The 20,516-nt window shown below is 36.0% G+C and overlaps 1 protein-coding gene across 3 annotated transcripts in view; it reads left to right on the top strand.

Moving 5' to 3' along the window:
• Positions 1–20,516, top strand: part of SLC25A12 (solute carrier family 25 member 12) — a 161,587-nt gene that overhangs the window by 93,902 nt on the left and 47,169 nt on the right. For 2 of the 3 annotated variants that reach the window (XM_019727429.3, XM_019727430.3), the window contains exons 3-5: positions 2,946–3,088; positions 11,230–11,345; positions 19,406–19,545. In XM_019727429.3, coding sequence (XP_019582988.2) covers positions 2,946–3,088; positions 11,230–11,345; positions 19,406–19,545 — 399 coding nt within the window. Of the gene's footprint in view, positions 1–2,945; positions 3,089–11,229; positions 11,346–15,894; positions 15,999–19,405; positions 19,546–20,516 lie in introns of those variants that run through there. The other variant, XM_019727431.3, reaches the window with a different exon arrangement.

Genomic DNA, 20,516 nt, shown 5'->3' with positions numbered 1-20,516 from the left:
CTGTGATAGTCTCTGTGGTGTGTTTCAGAATATGACAAAGAAAACATTTTTGAGTTAATGCTCTCCTTGTGGAAAGAGCTTGTGGTTTCGTTTGGTCATATTCACAGATGAGGATATTTGAAATACTTAAGCAGAAAGCAAACCCAGCAGTCGTTTGCTCTGATCCTTCTCATCCCTGTCTTTCTTTTTGTCAGAAGCAACCACTTGTAATTCGTTTAGCTATTTATTTTAGTATTTTCTTTTATATTTCTATACTGCTATTGCTAGACATTATTAACTTTCTATTATAGTAGGTGAGGACGTAGCTTGTACTACTTCTTCCCCCTTTCTTTTTCTTCCATTCCTCGCAGTATATTTGTAATTGTTATTAAGTTAATATTTGGTATCTACATTATTACTATTGTTTATTTTGAGTTAAGTCATATATTATGGTAATATGTCCTATTTTTGTACAACAAAAATACTTTTTCATAGAGTGAAAAATTACCTAATTTTTCATTTACTTAGTAATTTGTGTAACTACTGCCAATTAATTCAACAAATATTTATTCAGTGTCTACTATGTGCCAAGCATTATTCTTGGTGCTTGGGATACATCAGTGAACAGATTAGATAAAGATTTCTTCCTTTGTGACACCTACATTCTAGTTGGGAGACAGACAATAAACATAAGAAATAAGTAAACTATATAGTATGTTAGAATGCGATAGGTGCCAAGTGGAAAACAGGCCAACGTAAGGGGGATTGGGAATACAGATACAGGTGTGGGTTGTAAGACTAAATAGGGTGATAAGAGTGGGTCTCATTGAGAAGGTGACATTCGAGCAAAGACTTCAACTTCTCCCAGTGTTATTTTCCACATAGCCAAATGCCGTGGCCGACCTGACATTTCATTTTCCCTAGTGGCTTTCCTTCTTGGAGCTCTCTGTGTGCTCCAGCCAGGACTAGGCACTCTAGAGGCCTACAGCACAATTGTCCTGGGATTTCCCTTGGCCGTTTTCCCCGAGTTGGGTCATCTGTTTCCTGAATCCCACATCTTTCTCTTCTTTGGTTCATGCCCTCTTTTTGATGGAGCAAATTCTCCTACAGCTTCCTGAGAAAGGGCACATGAAAGGAGAAAAAAGTGTTGAGAATGTGGACATTTCAAAGTTTTTTTTTTTGTTTTTTTTTTAAAGATTTTATTGGGGAAGGGGAACAGGACTTTATTGGGGAACGGTGTGTACTTCTAGGACTTTTTTCCAAGTCAAGTTGTTGTCCTTTCAATCTTAGTTGTGGAAGATGCTGTTCAGCTTCAAGTTGTTGTCCTTTCAGTCTTAGTTGTGGAGGGCGCAGCTCAGCTCCAGGTCCAGTTGCCGTTGCTAGTTGCAGGGGGCGCAGCCCACCATCCCTTGCGGGAGTCGAACCGGCAACCTTGTGGTTGAGAGGATGCGCTGCAACCAACTGAGCCATCCTGGAGGCAGCTCAGCTCACGGTGCTGTGTTCAATCTTAGTTGCAGTGGGCGCTGCCCATCATCCCTTGCGGGAATCGAGGAATTGAACTGGCAACCTTGTGTTTGAGAGCCCACTGGCCCATGTGGGAATCGAACCGGCAGCCTTCGGAGTTAGGAGCACGGAGCTCTAACCGCCTGAGCCACCGGGCTGGCCCCCCTCAAAGTGTTTTTAACTTATCCTTACAATTGATTGAAGGTTTGTCTCAGTTTAGAATTCTAGGTTGGAAATCATTTCTCTTAGAAATGTCAAGGCTTTAATGCATTATCTTCATGCTCCCAGTATTTCTGTTGAGGAACATGATGCCCGTGATTCATAATTCTTTATATGTTATCTGTTTTTTCTTTCTGAAAACTTGTAGGACTTTCTCCTTATTCTGATGTTCTGGAATTTTATGATGATGGGCCGAGTCCTGCTGTGGGTTGTTGTTGTGTTTGTTTTAATTGATTGTGTTTAATACTTAGTGGGCCCTTGTATTCTTCAATTCTGGGATATTTTCTGGTATTTCTACTTTGATAGTTGACTGAAGCAGCTAAATTGATTGGCCGCAGCCCAAAGAAGAGGACTTTGGCCTTTCATGTTGGGCCATGCCATGGTACACAAAACCCTCAAAATAATGAAGCATTTATTTAACAGACATATATGATTATTATTTATTTTATTTTTAAAAATTATCAATATAAAATGCAGAATGTTTTTATTTGTTTCTTTTTTTGAGCTACTGGAACTTGGAATAAATACCTGTGATGGAAGATCTTGTTCGTTATGCTTTTCTCATTCATTTCACTTTTAAGGTTTGGCGGGTCATTAAGCAGGAAGCCTCTGAGAATCTACAGATGTTATCTTGTCACTTTCAAGTCTTCATCAAGTTGGCTGCCCTTTCCCTTTTTTTCATCTTTCTAATATCTCTTCTCATATATATTAAGATAAAAGTCACATAACATAACATTCACAATTTTAACCATTTTGAAATTTACAATTCAGTGTTGTTGTTTTTTTGTTTTTTGTTTTAGTTTATTTACAGTGTTGGGTGACCATCACTACTGTATAATTCCAGAACATTTTCATCACTCCCATACACGTTAAAGCAGTTACTGTCTATTCCCCTCTCCTGTCATCTCCTTTGAACTACTCTTCCACTTTTTGTCACTGTGGATCTACCTTTTGTGGGCATTTCATGTCATGGGATCATATAACATGTGGCCTTTTGTGTCTGGCTTCTTTAACTTATAATGTTTTCAAGGTTGAGCCATGCTGTAGCATATATCGGTGCTTTACCAGTGTTCTTAAATCAGGCTCTGGGTGTTTGATTTTTCACTATCCAGAGAAAAATTCTGTATTTATTATTCTTTTGATTTTGATACTGGCCTTTAACTTATATTTTCACAGAACATTTGGCTATAAAATTCTATTGAATAATTTTAATTTTTAAGTATACATATTTATTTATTTTTTAGTATGCCAGTACTGAGGTCGATGGAGAACATTACATGACCCCAGAAGACTTTGTCCAGCGCTATCTTGGGCTGTATAATGATCCGAATAGCAATCCGAAGATTGTGCAGCTCTTGGCAGGAGTAGCTGATCAAACCAAGGATGGGTAAGAACCTTTATACATTTTTTGAAAACTAATGTTCTGCAGTATTGAATTAAAAAATAAAAAAACTGTAAGTTTACCTGTGACCATTTGGAATTTTAAATTAATAAACAAATATTTTCTTAGAAGTTTATAAAAGCTGTTATTTACTGACATTGTGAAGGATACTGGCTTTTTTTAAATTACATGTGCAAAGCCATATTTTATATTGAATAATCTGAGCAGAATGGTTTTCAGGCAGCTAAGTGTATTTCATTCATTCATTCATTCAATACTGACTACCTACTATGTTTTAGGCACTATTACATCAGTGAATAAACCATGCAAAAACAATAAACAAACTTTCAAGTAAATTACAACTTGTTAGGAGGTTATACGTGCTATGAAGAAAGATTTCAGGGAAGAATTTAGAGAGTGGTATTTATTCATTTATCTGTCTCCCCATTTATTTGACAAGCATGTATTGAACAACCACCATTTGCCAGGCACTGTTGGGCCTTAGAAATGTAAACATAAATAAAATGGGGTTCCTGGCCTTAAGAAGAAGCTCATGGCCTAGTGAGATAAGGCTGAGTAAACAAAGTAACACTTCGAGGATAAGGTGCTGTAGTAGAAGTATATGAAAAGTACACAGGAGAAAGCATGGTTAACTGTTTGGGTTTGTCGGGGCAATGTTTGCGTGAAATCTGGCAAAATGGATAGGAGCTTGGACAGCTAGGGAGGAGAATTCCAGGAAAGGGAGCAGCAGTGGCTGAAAACACCAAGGGGCATGCATGCATGTGTTTTGGGGAGTGACAGTGGGGCGTCGTGTTGTAAGTACTTTGGTGTGGCAGTGGCGTTGCTTAATCACTGTTGGACTTGTGGTTGGAGTAGAGCTGGGGATCTTGTGTGCTGGGCTTTGCCTGTATCCTGTAGGCTCGTGACTCTCAGTTTTGGAGATATTTTTAGCTTGGCAGTGTATTGTGCAGTCACAGAAATAAGAAGGTGCATCTTACTAGAGTGTCAGTTTACTCAATTCAAGGAGAAAAATCATATATGACTATTAAAATCACATATTTTTATATTACAATCACACATGATTATATTATGGAGCAAATGGACTATTTGTATGAATTATAAAGAAAATTTTGCCTTGCTTTGCAAGTTCCAAGCTACATCCCCAAGACTCCAAGTTATTTCCATTATTGCCACAAATATGGTAAGATTTTAGAAAAATGGTAGGTTGTAGTAGGACAAGACTTGCTTGCAGTGAAATATGTTTCGGAGGCTATTGTAATAGTTTAAGTAGCAATGGTGATAGCTATGTTCTTTGAGTCCAGCGCTAGTATATATTCATTGGTATTTTCCTACAGAATTGAGCTACAGAATTGGTATTTTTCTACAGTACACGAAATTTACTATAAGTATTTTGTATCTTGGAAAGGTTTTATATAATTTATCAGTGGCAGATATTTGGGAACTTGTGTACCTTTTGCATCTAGTCTCCAAAAAAAGTCAAATCAGCTGATAAGTTACAATGGACCATTTAGTCATTGGGTCTCTCAATAGGGGTTAGACAGTAAGGCATATGTAAATTAATTCTATTTAATTACAATTCCTTCAAAATTATTAAAGGTAGCATATACTTTTAGAAATGATCAGAGTATTTATTATTAATTTGCTCTGAGACTTGTTTTCAGACTATTCATGTATTTACAGGTGCTTCGTTATATGACCATCTGGTCCATCTCAGGAGTGTATCTTTTGTGAAGCTTCCTTAATGTGGTTCTCCCAGGCTCGATTGCTGTGTTAAAAGTTTGGTCAAGTGGAATAGAGGGTTTAAGTTGCCCGAGTAGAATAAATCAAAAATAAGTTTTGGCTCGAAAGAATCCAATAATTTTGAATAATGTTTACTTAAAAAAAAACCCACAAAAAACCTGTTTCTTTTTTTAAAGGTAAAAATGTTCTATTTGAAATTTTAAAAATGTCTTAAACTTCCTTTTTTTCTCTCTCTTTAGAATGAGTCAGATTGGGATTGGGTAGGAAATCTGATTCATAGAGTTAGGTCATAAAAATTATAAGTAAGTTTATGAAACCTATAGATTATTTCTATGTATGTATAGAAATAGATTATTTCTAAAGGCAGAGAAAGGTGGAATTTTCTAGAAACACAGGGATTATTAATCTCTTCCTGTTCATGGATAGTCTTCAGATTCCTGAACTTGCTGAAATATAAGGCAAAATGAGTAAATTTGCATCCATATGTTTCTGGGGATAAATCCCAGGTTTTCAAAAGTGTCTATGACTTCAAAAAGATTGTGTTATTATTAAAGTTTCTTTAATACTTTTAATTCAAGAATCAAAGGTTTTGGTAATGTTTCACTTATTCCAAATAAGTGAAACAGTCAATCTTCCTCATTAAAAATTTAAGGAAAATGAGGCCCAAAGAGGTTGATTGACTTGCTCAAAAATACAAAATTAGTTCTCTTAATTTTTAGCCCACTTTTATTTTTGTAATCATTAAAAAAAAAGAGATTGTCTTTTGTCTCTCTTTCTGTTTCCCACTCCTTTACCCAAGGCAGTGATCAAAGGTTAGAATTGTTCAGTTGGTACATTTTTTTTCAGCCCCAAGAGGTATTCTTTGGTACTGTTGTAGTTTTTTGATGATGCGTCCTATAGGTATGTAACTTGACTTAGCACCACATAATATTGTTTACAATCACCCAAGACCAAATCTGAATTAATAGACCTAGTATAGAGAAGTTTAAGTACTTTAATTAAGTGTGTGGGAAAAGCAGGTTTATACCATGCCCTTTTGTGCTCTGGCCCTCCTGCATCCCCAACCCTGGCCCATGTTTTCTTAGCATGTAAACTGCCCCCCACCTCCTGTTTTGCACTTCCTTTCCTCCAATAGATGGTAAAATAAGCAGGAGTGTTTTATACAGGTGCTTACTGTGGGTAGCTGTGTAGAAGTAGCATTGTGTGGTATAAATAGCATAATGGGTTGTCTAAAAGTAAAACCATTAGCCAAGTTGTATTTGTGAGATTGTGGCTTAAACTTTGAAGTTCTGGTTGTATGATGAGAAGCAAAATGATTTTATGCATTAAATGCAGATCTCAGGGCCTATTATTGTGTGATCTAATCTAAAATATTTAGACAGTTGCATGTTTGAAACTGTAACTTCTAGAACCATAGTGTCTATATTTAACTTTAGTCAGAATTTTACCTGGAGGTTCTGTTCTCCTATTATGTAGAAAACTATAGTTTTCCTCTCTTTTACTTTTTCATAAGTGTTTTCTTTAATATTCTACATGCATATAGAAGATGCTTTTATGCAGAAATCTTGGTTGTTTTAAAAATTGCAAAGTAGCATATTAATATTTTGAAATATTAGTTTCCATTCAGTAAATTAAAAAAGGAACTTTGTTGAAAAATTTAAAAATACATCTAAACTCATAAAATATGTTATTTCAAAGTTGTAAAATGATATATGTTGTTTGTAAAAATATCAAATAGCAAGTATGGTGTCCTCATGAAAAGAAAACAAACTATTACAGTATGAACTAAGCAATGATTTTTTTTCATGTCACATTTAGCGGTTTACATTTTTTCTGCCAAAGTCTTGATCAGGGCCTTCTAGCCATGGGGGAATCTATGGCAGGATAAAGGAAAAAGAACTTGAAGAATTATTTTGGAACATGTTTGCTTTATGTTAGCAGATAAGCAGATTATTTCTTGTTTTCTGCAAAGTATTGTTGCATTAGTATGTATTTTTAGCCTGTGGGAGCATATCAGAGGGACTATATGGCCTCTGCACCCCCTTTCCTCTCAATAGTTTATTATGAAAAATTTCAGACATTCTGGAAAGTCGAAAGAATTTTACAATGAATATCCATATCCCACCACTTACATTCTACTATTAACATCTTTCTATACTCCTGTTTTTCACGTATCTATCCCTCTATCTTTCCATCAACTCATCTTACTTTTTTATACATTTTGAAGTAAATTGCTGACATTGATACACTTCTTAAATATTTCAGCATGGATATTATTAATTGGCTTTCAGTGTTTGTTTTGAGTTATTTTTCTTTACATGTAAAATTTACAAACAGTGAAAAATATAAATCTTAAAGGTCTAAAGGTCCATTTGCTGAGTTTTGACAAATGCACACACCTGGGTAACCTCAGGTGACTTATTTTTTTATTGTATTAAAATATATATAACATAAAAATTCCCATTTAAAACCATTGTTAGTGTATAGTTCAGTGGCATTAAGTACATTCACGTTGTGCTGTCATCACCGCCATCCATGTCTAGCACCTTTTCATCTTCCCACCCTGAAATTCCATACCCATTAAACAGTGAGTCCCTGTTCTCCCCTGACCCCAGTCCTTGGTAACCACTGTTCTACTTTGTCTCATTAATCTGACTATTCTAGGTATTCCATATAAGTGAAATAATACCATATTTATTCTTTTGTGTGTGGCTTATTTCACTTAGCATATTATTTTCAAGATTCATCCATGTTGTAGCATGTGTCACCATTTCATTTTTTTTTAAGGTTGAATAATCTAAATGACTTTTTTTTTTTTTAAGATTTTATTGGGGAACAGCGTGTACTTCCAGGCCTTTTTTCCAAGTCAAGTTATCATCCTTTCAGTCTTAGTTGTGGAGGGTGCCGTTCAGCTTCAAGTTGTTGTCCTTTCAGTCTTAGTTGTGGAGGGCGCAGCTCAGCTCCAGGTCCAGTTGCCGTTTTCTAGATGCAGGGGGCACAGCCCACCATCCCTTGCGGGAGTCGAACCAGCAACCTTGTGGTTGAGAGCCCACTGGCCCATGTGGGTATCGAACCTGCAGCCTTCGGAGTTAGGAGCACGGAGCTCTAACCGCCTGAGCCACCGGGCCAGCCCCTAAATGACTTTTTTTTAAGTTGCTCATGCTTTTGTGTTTCTTAATTGACTTTTCTTTCTTCAAATAAATCACTCTGTATAATGAAGGTAACTGAGTATTGAGGATTGGCTGAGCGTTTCCCCAGTACCTTCTTGTAATGGTCTACTTACTATAGATACCAGACACCCTTTCTGTTTCTCAGCTATAACTTTAAATTGGGGAAGGCGGGCAGGGAATTGTACACTGAATTGAAGGCAGGAGTTAAAAGTCTTCGACTGGGCCCACCCAGCTGCTGAATGTTTTAGAGCAAATCATTTGACTTCTTCAGACTCTCTAAGGGTCCGTCTGGCTCTAAAGTTGCATGAATACGTGTATGTGATTTGCCTTTATGAATATACAGATATAAAAAATATAGATATTTATTAAAGTCCATAGACTTTATATTTTAAACAAAGGGCTACTTAGTTGCAAACCTACCCAACAAGGGTCTCAAATCTGCAGGTGTGGAATGGAGATAACTGATGCGCTCTGGTCTCCGAAGAAGGCAGCTTCTGCTTGATTCCAGGGGCTGGTGCCACTTGGGACCAGAACCTTGTTGCCCAAGCTCACAATTTATCAACAGAAACCATTGATATTGATGTGAAATCTTATGATTTCCTAATATTGGCAACAAATGCTACTAAAAAAATACTTTGATGCCAAAGAAAACACATGTGTGAGCCAAACGCACTCTGCCAGCCGACTATTTATCTTTGCTAGTTAAGGAAAAGGTCTTTGACCCCTTCTCATAAATACTACTGAGTATGAAATGTGTTTTAAAGCTACATATTCTGTATTTCAGAGTAATTGTATTTTTGGTGTCTAATTCCTGAGGCTTACTTTGGAAAAACCAAGATTTTTTTTTTTAACTTATAATCAACCTAACTACTTTTCTTTATTTTTAAAATTTCTTCTATAATCAGAAGAACTAATTCTAATTCTTCATTGTAAAAGTTTCAAACATTTGAGAAATATATAATGTACAAAGTGAAGATCTTCTCTAACTCCTTCCCTAGATCACTGCTGATGTAACCTGATACAACTTCATCTGTGTTTACTACCCTAACATTTGTGTAATGATAACCACACTTTTTTAGAGTTTTACTATATTTTTTAGTAGTACACCAATGAATAAGGTGTATTATGACATGTGGCCTGATACACAGTTTTGATTTTTGAATCGTTCCCCTCAGGGTTCATTAGGCTCTCAAGCTCCTAATGTCATGAAGGACCCTTGGACATGGGCCCAGTGAGGGTATCGTCACCAGTGCCCCAAATAACCCACCAAAAGCCTTTCCTTCCATAAGGGCAAAGGCATAGCAGCCATCATTGCTTTGGATGTAATGTAACTTGTGTAATTTAAACAAATTTCAAAGTGTTTTAAGTAATAGGAAATGTAACATTGAATATAAAATATGTCTTAGAAGAATGGGGGCATAAAATGAAATGCAAAAGGTGGTCATTTTCTTAATACTGTGTTGGGAAACATGTCTCTCTAAAATGTTATATAGTCTACATTGAGTTTATTCAAAAATATTTATGAGTTCCTACCCTGAATCAAGCCTGTGCTCTGTGAGAAGCCTACCTTCTGATGGGGAATTAGACTTTAAACGATGAGTTACTTAATTATTTTAAGAATTTTGCAAGGGGTACTAAAAAGGGGCTGCTGTTAGGGTTTGAAGGAATGTGAAGTCATCTGGGGACTCTTAGTTGGTTGTCTTGAGGAAATGATATTTAAGCTGAGCTTAAAGATTGGGTGCAAATTAAATGGGCAAAAATTTGGAGATGGTGGGACCATTCCAAGGAAAATAAATTGCTTAGTGATGGCACTGAGTGGAAGGTTCCTGGATTTTTCTAGGAGCTAAGAATGAGTGTGGCCTAGAGTTCAGAGAGCAAGGGGAAGTTATGCAAAGGTCAGATTCTGTGGGTCTATTCCTTTAGCTCGGATATAGGGTATATATACAGCTTTTTATAATGCGAGTACCGGTAACTTGCCAATAGCATCAACATGCTATGGAATCTTTGCAGAAAACTTGCTATGGATGATTACTCTAAATTAGCATATAGCAGCTCCATAAAATCATTGAAGGCAATTTCACTATAATTTTGGCTCCTGGCTAATTTCACAACCCTGAGTATTGTAGGACTCAATAAGCTTTAGTTTCCCCTCTTTCTGTTTTGAAATTTTTCCTTTAAAAATTTTATTATTGACATTTCAAATATACATAAAACAGAATAGTGTGGTGAATTCAATATACTTTCTACCCACATTTAATAATTATTGTAATAATAATTATTAAAGTTATTACATTTATTTCATTTATTCCACTCATTCCCTAGATTATTTTGAAGCAAATTCCAGACGACATATTTCACCTGTAAATATCTCAGTGTGTACCTCTAAAAAATAAGAAATGTTACCCAAAACAAAACAGAAACTTCTCAAAAACATTAAGATTGATTTCTTAATATCATCTAGTGGTTTTATTACATCAGTATTTTCATTTCCTGAGTTTTCTTATGAACTAAATTTGTTTTTGCTTTACTTGAACCAGAATCCAAATCAGATCTGTATCTTATAATTAATTGCTGTATCTCTTAGGTTTTTCAGGAGATTCTCCAACATACCTTCTTTAAAAGTGTTTTTTTCAGCCACAGAATGCTCGCCCTGTAGTTTCCTGCAGTCTGCATTTTTGCTGATTGTGTTCCTGTGGTGACGTTCAACATGTTCCTTTGTCCTTTGTATTTTCTGCAAATTGTTGATTGCATCTAAAGTAGTAATTCTCAACGTGGTGGGAGCCATTGGCATCTAGTGGGTAGAGGCCAGGGATACTGCCAACCACCAGACAGTGCGCAGCAGGCCTCCGCCGCAAAGCATCGCCCAGCTTCACATGGCACTACTGAGTGAGTGCCAAGGTGGAGAAACTCTGATCTGCAGACTCGTTCAGATTCAGGTTCAATTATTTTTGGTTTAGTTCTCTCTCTTTTGTGATGTTAGGGGCTATTGATTATTGCCCAGGTCCATTAATTTGTGAGGGGTTCACAAAAGGATGATATTCTAATTCTATCATTCCTTCTCTCTTTCTTTATTATCTGGAATACCTCTATAAAGAGAAACTTCCCTTTATCAATGATGTGGTACCCTGAGCCACTGGTCATACAGTAAAGGTAGGTTTAATGCCTGATGTTTTTCCCTTTCTTAATCATACAGTAACATTTTATATTTTATTCTAGGTTGATCTCCTATCAAGAGTTTTTGGCCTTTGAATCTGTTTTATGTGCTCCAGATTCCATGTTCATAGTGGCTTTCCAATTGTTTGACAAGAGTGGAAATGGAGAGGTGACATTTGGTAAGGAAAAAAAAAGATTATAAGTGATAAGTGAAGTTAGTGAGGCTGGTTCCATTTTTATTTGCTAAATCTCGTAACTGCATATAGATTGCTGTTTGTTTAGGAGCTAGCCAATAAGTGAAGTGTTACTTTCATAAAGGGATTTACACATAAAATGGTTGTATTTTCTTCAAAGCATTGAACTATTCACCAAAAATGAAGGCAACTAGGGGTGCTGTGCATCCGCTCGCTGAATCGCTGCCACTCGCACATTCCTAAAATAGGTGGTGTGAGTTTACTCATTCTGGGCCAGCCTGGACAAAGTTCTTTATGAACAATGTGGAATCATCTCATTCTTTAAGGGATTTTTTGGGTAGGGAGTTCAGAGCTTCTCTGTAGTGTCTTTGGAAAACTGCTACTGTGTCGTTTTAACACCAAGAGTGGAACTGAAGGAGAGAGTTAAGGCAAGAAGAGTTAGTATTCTCTGAACCCCCATTTTAGATTTTTGGTTTTAGGAAACAAGGCTAGAATATTAAAATTGCCATTTGAGTGGGATGTAGAAATTGTTTTAAATCCTTTGGTAGGCACATAATCTGTTAGCCCATTGTCAGTGTCTGACAAGCACATAAAGTAGGATTTGTATTTGTAGTCATGTATTAGTTTTTCAGGACACTTATTTGCAGAAATTAGTCTTTGTTCAGTAAAAGTATCAGCTAATATTTTCCTGCAACAGGCTTTTCAATAAAAACAATGTAGTGTTTTCAAGGACCTTGAGCCCTCATCTTTTTTTTTTTAATATTTGGAATTTTTAAATTGTTGTAACACAGCACAACACATAACCCTTACCGTCTAAACCATTTTTAAGTGTACAGTTGAGCAGTGTTGCGTATGTTCACGTTGCTGTGAAACAGATCTGCAGAACTTTTCCATCTTGTAAAAGTGAACCTGGGCCCCATTTATGGTGTGAATTGGCATCAACCGGTGGTAGAGAAACTCGTGCAAGTCAGGTTTTTCTTGAGCCACAGCACTGAATATTTATTCACTCTAGAGTTGGTTATGAAAGAAACTGTCATAGTTCAACCCAAAGGAAGAAGTGTCAATGTCGTGGTGAGAATAGTGAGAAAGTACAGGTGTTCGGAAGGAACAGTGGTGTCTTCGCTATGATCTATCGTAATGGGCACGTTTTCTAGCTTGACATCGATTGTTTCCTTCCCTCTGCCCATTGATCCAGTTGTCCTCCGTATAAGAAGATTTCCCCAAATAAAGACCTATGCACAGTGCTTTAGGTTTCTGTGCCTATATTGGCATTGTTCCTGCATTGGAGCAAGCTCTGGTCATTCTCCCTCCTAAAGCATGTTGACTTTTCTCAAAAACACCTAGGTCCTGTAGTTTAAAGCAGAAAACCTTTACATCTCATCATTCAGCATTAACCCTGTCCAACTAATAGTGCTGCATTTTCTCTTTTCAGTAGGTATCACCCATGCTCAAATATGGTGCAGAAATGCTTGGGAAATAGTACAAATATTTACATGAATGACAGTACATCTGTGTTTCTATCACGAATCTGTTTAAGAATTAGATTTCCCTAAAACCAAAGTGTAATTTATTTTGTACCTCCTACCTGGATATGCTGGTTCTTTGTGTCTCCTCCATTTGATTGCTTTCCCTAATTTCCAGTTTTAAAAACAAGTCACTCAAGTCAGTTCATCGAACACACTAACAATAGAGACTCGTGCCATGGTTGATGAGTATATTAAAGTGAGTGTAGGAAGTAGCGGAGTGGTTTATACACACCTTAGTATTTCATGCAAATGAAAGCTTGTAGTTATTTGATCCCAAGTTTAGCGTTTTATCGATCTTTTGTTTTTCCTTCAGACTATGATTTATGAGTTAGGAGTTTAAGAAAATATAATTAGGATTGAAAGCAAAGCAAATCAATGTTAGTTTTTATAGTACCTGGTATGAACTGAAGAACACACAAACCCTACAGAATCCTTTCATTCTTCTTCCAATCTAGACATAGGGAGATTCTTACGGAATAAGATCAAGCCGAACCCCCTTTTGACATTGTTCCTGGAGTCCCTGGTCAACTGGATGGTTCTCTTGATGGTGCTCACCTACTTCCTGGGGCCTTTGACCATTTCCCATCCTGCGCTGCCTTCCTAGTATTGAGGATCCATTTAGACACATTTTCTTACTAAAATGGAGATAATCATGATGAAGAAGAGAAAGTTTAATTTCCTGTTCTTAAGAAAAGAGGAAAAGCATTGAAACTGCTACATGCCATTTAATAAGATTTCTAAGGCCCACTCATTTCAGGCTGTATTCAAGATGACAGAATTTCAACATAAGGAAATAATTAACTTGGAGTTTATTTTTATAGGATTTTTGGATCTGTAATAAAGGTCAGTTTTCATGTTTGTACCCACTTAATAAAATGAATTGTGCTTATGTGTTTATAGACACATATTTAAATGAAAGGAAATTTTAGATCCATTCTAGCTTTACATCCTTTTCACCAAATGGTCTTATGTTTTCTAGTTTGGAGCTTATTTAAAGAATAGTTTTCTCTTGTGCACATCAGGAGAGAAAGGTGGGAGAGAATATTGGCTGCAAGGTGTAATGGAGTGGGGAAAGGCGTGTGCCCCGGTATCTCTCATGGACTGTGATGGTGATGTTCTGTGTGCTTGTATATATTGTTCTCATCTATGCTTTTGTTTTTTAGATATGCTTTCTATACACATCAAATTGTATACTTATATTGTGTGCATCTTGGAAGTATTTATATAAGTAGCAATATTGAACAACATTTACTTGAGTGTTGGGCAAGTTTCTTTTATTGTTAGAGATGCCTCCTCTCTGGGAGAAAGGACTTCCTTTGAGACCTTGGTAATCCATTTCAGAATGTGCAAGCTCAGGAGAGGGTTCTAGAGCTTTTAAAAGAGTGAATAAAACCATTAGTTAATTGTTTCCTCTTTGATGTTCCTTTAATCAAACTTCTAATGCATGCTGTGGATAATTACTTAATGGCTTGTATACCTGTTACAAGCATGAGCCTGGTGGCATGAGCTTTGTAGAGACTATTGCATGACTGGTGTGTTAGATACAGTATAAACTTGCCTTGGTCTCACTATTATCCACTAGCGTACTGGATATTCTGCTTGATAGAATTAGGTTGAGGTAACCTGGATAACCGATTATACTACATTGTGTTGTCAATAGCTGCCATGCCTTTGCACTAAATTAAAAAAAAATAAAAACCTATTGTTTTAACAAAGATGTAATCATTAAAAAAACACCACCACCAAAACAACACCCAAACTCTTATCTATTAACTAATAAATGAATATAAAACATGTTACACATTCTAAGTTTTCTATTAAAATCTCATCAACATTGTGTTTGCCTAGGAGTAAGGACTCTTCAAAGTGAATTTTTCTAAGGGCATGTCTTCATCCTGTGACTGTAGAACCTTCAAAAAGCAGGAATTCCTTTTGAGTTTGTCCTGTCTTTGATCATCAATATGTACAGCAAATAAAAATGTGTTTCATTTGTGCCTCTGAAATAGACTCTTTCCTCCTAAAAGGGAGAATAGATTGGGGTGGTTTAGGAATAACCACTGCTATTATTAAAAAGTTCAGGAGATGGAAGTCTAGATATGAAAACGTTGTGCCCTCTCTCAGTGGCTATAGACATGGAAAACTATGAAATTGTAATGGTAGTAAATATCTGCTTTAATCTGGTAAGAATTGGAGCCTCACCTGGACGTTCAAATTAAATCAGGAAGAATTTTTGAGACTCCTTTCAGATATCACAGAGACGATCATATTAGAATTTGAGGCTAAAAAACTCAAGGCTATTAGAGTTTGAGCTAAAAAAAGGACATAGTGATAATAGTTTTTATGCCATTTGGTGATAGACTGTTAAAGCATGTAGCTTCTATGGTAATAGATGCTCTTTAAATGTAAATTAACCTTTCCTGAGAAATGGACCTTTCCATATATTTGGCACAGGACTACTCTGTTGACTGATTGTACAGTAGTCCCTTCTGGAGGTAGGTAAGGGTTTAATAGAAATATTTTCCCCCTGAAAAACAGAGATCACCAGGAAACTAATGGCCCCCCTGGAAGTACAACCAGAGGTTTGGGACTGAGTCTACGTGCTATGTTGGTTGGGACTTCTTCTGCAAGTTCCTGCTGATCTTTATTTTTGTTGTTATTTGTTTTCCTTTTTGGTCTCTGAGTTGTTCCTCTTTTCCCCCAAGTTTTCCTTCACTGAAAAACTCTTTACTTCCACAAGTCTCGCCATTGTTTTTGTTCAGTTATACACAAGGATATTCCTTGTTCATGGTTGGAGTCCTTCTAAAAGCCTCTCTGACTTCACTTTAAGAACTGTGCAGGTGAAACTCAGCTGTTGAGGACTTTTTTCCCCTGACAATAAAAATGTTTGGTCTCAAGCCTGTAAGTTGGAAGCAGTGGCTCCTGCTGGGCTGAAATCCTTGGAATCAGGATGTCGTTGGGCTGATGGTAGGTGGGCTGTGTCACAGGGCTGATGGCTTGTATACCTACAGGAGGAGTTCTCTGGCCACACCGTTGGTACAGCAGCTCCTTCCAGGCTCATTCATGGAACAGGCATGGCGGCAGTCTTGGAGAAGAGTGCCAGCCCCGGTCAGAGGTAATTTTGTACTGCAGAAAGGTGAACAAGACCAGTAGGAAGCTCCCATAAGGACCAGGGGAGGGACGAGGGCGGATGAGATGGGGAAACACAGTGTGGGCTGCTGGGGAAATTAAAACCTCTGTTAAGACATATTTACATAATATATATGCTTCAATGTATATTTCATCTAGTCCAGTCATCATAAGTGACTGATACAACTAAACTGACTAATGTTATACATCTGTGAATATTTTTACTTAATCACAGTTGTCACCATTACCTGTGCTCCTGACAAATCATTGTGCTCCTCTCCCTTGAGCAAAGAGATCATAAAGACAGGCTACTTTTATCTGGCCCCAATTCCCTTTTCAAAGCAACTAGAAACCATCTCTTTCATAAGCCCATACTCTGCAGGAAGTGAAAAAGTGGTCTATTGTTTTCTATATGTCAGAAAACGAATGGATTCCTATTCCCCTTAGCAATGCCAACCTAGTCTAGAACACTAGATCCTGATCTTGCTGCCAATAAGATGTGCCTGTCATATCCCTTTCACCCAGGCCAGAACTATGGCTACCGAAAGAGCCTCCATGAAGTGCTGTTTAGAGCTCAAGATCCTTGTTTGCCACTGGAAAGACGGGATTCTCTCTGGGGGGAAACTTGCTATGCAGTTTCAGTTAGATATATTGGGTGCATTTAACATTATCAGTGTTCCCTTTTCATGTCATGCAGAACCTGATGAAATCAGGTAAGATAAGAAGAACATCAGCAGCTTGCTATCAGCTTTTGCCTCACACAAGTATAAGTTCCTCAGTTTCAGAGCTTTTTTTTTTTTGATAAGCACATCCCGGTAAAAGTAAAGTGATTAAGAATTAGACTTCAAAACAATAGTTGTAATAATTATTTCTGTAAGTTTCCTGAATTAGCCTTAGGCTGTTGGTAGTGGAAATAACAACAGAAGGGAAATTAGAATACATCAAGAGGTGCCAAAGTGGGTTTGAAATTTTGTTAGTCCTGGTAATGTAGTTGTAGACTGTGACATGGCTGAAATAATTAAAACTGTCTAGTAGTTAATAAACCACAGCACATAATAGTGGTCATAATAAAACCATATACAAAAGTGTCAAGTGACCACTTTAGGAGAAATAGGAGAAGTTCAAACAAATACTTATGGAAATGACACTTCAATATTTGGGGAGATTACTATGAGCAATTAAGGCCATCATTTTAATTGTCTCAGAGATAGTTTAAGATCTTATTTAGAAGTTGCCAGGAAGTTTACAAAATATGCTTTTAGTTAAGTTTTTACTATAGAGCTATTTTTCTGAGTGTAAATTATAAATTGTAATTTTGGTTTATAAATGTCCTTTTTGTGATACTAGGAAACAATTTTCATAATTAAATTTTCAGTTTGAAACTTCTGAATTATTTGATATAGTTTAGCACTCGAGATTCTGATATTTTCTGATCATATAAAAGGAATTCAGTTTTATTCCACCATTATATAAAACTTATCAAAGTAGCAATATGTACATTTCTTATCAAATAGTTGAGTTTTGGGAATTGTGACCTTTAAAATAAAGATGATCACAAAATAACTTATTCCCTTTAGTAGTTAATCTTAATATTACTTAAATATATGTAGTAATTTAACTTATCCTGTTCTGCTTTCCATTAATTTCTTCATTTCCTTAATTTCACACTTTGTTAGACCTTAAAAATAAGAAATCAAATTAATTAGTTTGGGAATAGAAGCAGCCAATTAATTAGCGGGATCCTAAAATATCACTAATCTGCCATAATATTTTTAGCTCTAAATATTTTATTGCAACCATTATTATTTTAATTATCTTGTGAACTTTAACATATGTTACAACTTGTTGAAGTTTCATATAGATTTAAGGGTAATTTTTTGTGTTGGTTAGAAGCAGGATTCCATGAATTGCTATTGAGCTAATTATTTGCTTTTAGAAACAAAAACCTATATATTTAATTTATGTTTATGGAAGGTGGAAATAATTTGATATGATTGAAAATTCTGAAATACTGTTGCTACTTAGGCAAGAAATAAATGCTACATTCCATTTGAAAGGAAAGATGAGAATCCCATCTCCCCAGTGACATCCAATGCCTTCTTTCAAGTTACTGATTGTTGTGACCTATTCAGAGCTGTTTATATAGAGTCCAGACTGGTAGGGCATCCAGTTCAGGATTCTTACACCATACCCCCTCCCGGCCCCCCCCCCCCCATAGCAATGCTTTTATCAAGAAAAAAGGTATGTAAAACTAAAGGGAATCCATTAAATCATTTACAATACAAGATCTGTATCTTATTTAAAGAATTTGCAGAAATTAGAGAAAATAGCATAGTTGGAGCTTATGAAACATTACCTACACTTGTATTTGCTAATTCTCTAGTATAATTGATAGCAATTGATGGTAAAACCCTTTCACTAATATAATTGGCTTAAATTTGAAAATAATTTTGTTCTTAAGACGTCAGTAAACAGGCTTCCTGCTTTCTTAACTTTGTTAATGATTTTTTTTTTTTTTTTGGCATGAGCTTCTAAATTCGTCTATCTAGTCTATGCTTGTTGAAGTACCAGTCATTTGTGAATTGACTTTCATAGTAAGTGTAGACCTGTGTAAGAAAGTGAATGACATGGTCAGTGCATGAAGACAAGCTGTCAGAGGGTTTTGGTTGTATACACAGTGTGACTGGTTCTTATCTAAAAGTTAGTGTACTGTGTTTAGTTCTTCTTTATTTAAAAGTGAATCACTAATTTCACTTATCTTAAAATATTTTAATAGTTGAGACTAATAATCATGGTTTTTATGAGGATTTTGAAGCTTTGTGTCAAGACCATATTTTTGATAATATCAGAAGCTTTTAATAAGGTGCTTGCTGCTGAGCTAATGATATGCTTTTGGTAGTATTTCTTATACCTTTCTTCAATAGACATATTCAGGCTAGTGTGAATGTAATAATCAAGCCTCAATCAAACCATACTTAGTATGACAAATATTGCATTATCCTGTAATTTAGGTATTCATGCTTCTGATAAAGGGCTTAATTCGACTCCTTGAGGAACCGGGAAAACACTATTGATTTTACACTGGAATGCAAAGTAGTAGGCTTTCATAGTGTGAGATATAAATCACTTCCTAATTAAAATTAAATCAAGAGAAATTAAGAATCTCGTGGCCTTATATGTAATGGCACACAATCTTAAGTGTAAAATTATATTTTGTATCAATTGTGTTCCTGTGCATGGGTTTCTGGGCACAAAAATTTTGCAGCTAATCTTAATAGAAGCAGATAATATTGACTTTTAAAATTTCTCTTAATTTCTTTCTGTAGGAACATTGCAGTGGACTGAGCTACTTATTTCAGATATAATTTATGTATTTTTGTTTTCCCTTTTAAGAAAATGTCAAAGAAATTTTTGGACAGACAATTATTCATCATCATATCCCTTTTAACTGGGACTGTGAATTTATCCGACTGCATTTTGGGCATAATCGAAAGAAGCATCTTAACTACACAGAATTCACACAGTTTCTCCAGGTGAGTTTGTTTTTATAACTGGTGTAAATATATACCATTCCTCCTCCACCTCCTTCCCTTCTGGTTTTACCAAGTTTATTAGAAAACCTAGCAACCCCCTGTGGCATTTTACCTCCATTTTTCATGTCCTACTCCCAGAGGCAACTTCTTAAAACTTTTATAATTGTTTCTTTCAGTGTTTACTTCCATAGTTTTACATAATAAACTTATGCTGGCACTTCTACTTTTTAATTTTTCACTTTTAGGTATTTTTGATTGAATTTGAACTATGGAAGATTGGGAACTACTTCTTTCACCTCTCCCTCTCTACCACAGACTTAGAATTTTCTGTCCCCACCCTTTATAATTATGTCACGATCTGCCTAGATCAATATCATATTTGAATTACTAATTTTATAAACATTACGCATGACTAAAGTGATTATTTTTCTTAGAGTTTCTAGTTTTTCTTATTTGTCTAGTTTTCTATATAGTGAAGTAATTCATTCTCAAACTTTGCCCAGTTGTTAAAATCTTATTTTGATATGCTTAAACACGTTAGGTATTCTGTCAATTTCATCTTCTTAGCGTTCTCTAGGAGCCTTCTCTCTTTAAAAAATTGAGGTAAAGTTCACTTAACATAAAAGTAACCATGTAAAAGTGCACAGTCTGTGGCATTTAGTACATTCATGGTGTATAACTACCACCTCTAATTCCAAAACCTTTTCATCACCACAAAAGAAAACCCTGTATCCATTAAGCTGTCATTCCCCTTTCCTTTCTCTCCCTAATCCCTGGCAACCATCAGTCTAATTTCTGTCTCTCTGGATTGACCTATTTTGGATATTTCATATACAGCTGACCCTGAACAACATGGATTTGAACTGCCCAGGTCCACTTATACATGGATTTTTTTCAGTAAATACTTACATACTATAAATGAATTTTCTCTTCATTATGATTTTCTTAATGACATTTTCTCTAGCTTACCT

This window comes from Rhinolophus sinicus, chromosome 17 (assembly GCF_057876585.1).
Source record: "Rhinolophus sinicus isolate RSI-liver-muscle chromosome 17, RSI-T2T, whole genome shotgun sequence".
In the NCBI taxonomy this organism is placed as follows: domain Eukaryota; kingdom Metazoa; phylum Chordata; class Mammalia; order Chiroptera; family Rhinolophidae; genus Rhinolophus; species Rhinolophus sinicus.
This window is presented reverse-complemented; position numbering and strand designations above follow the sequence as displayed.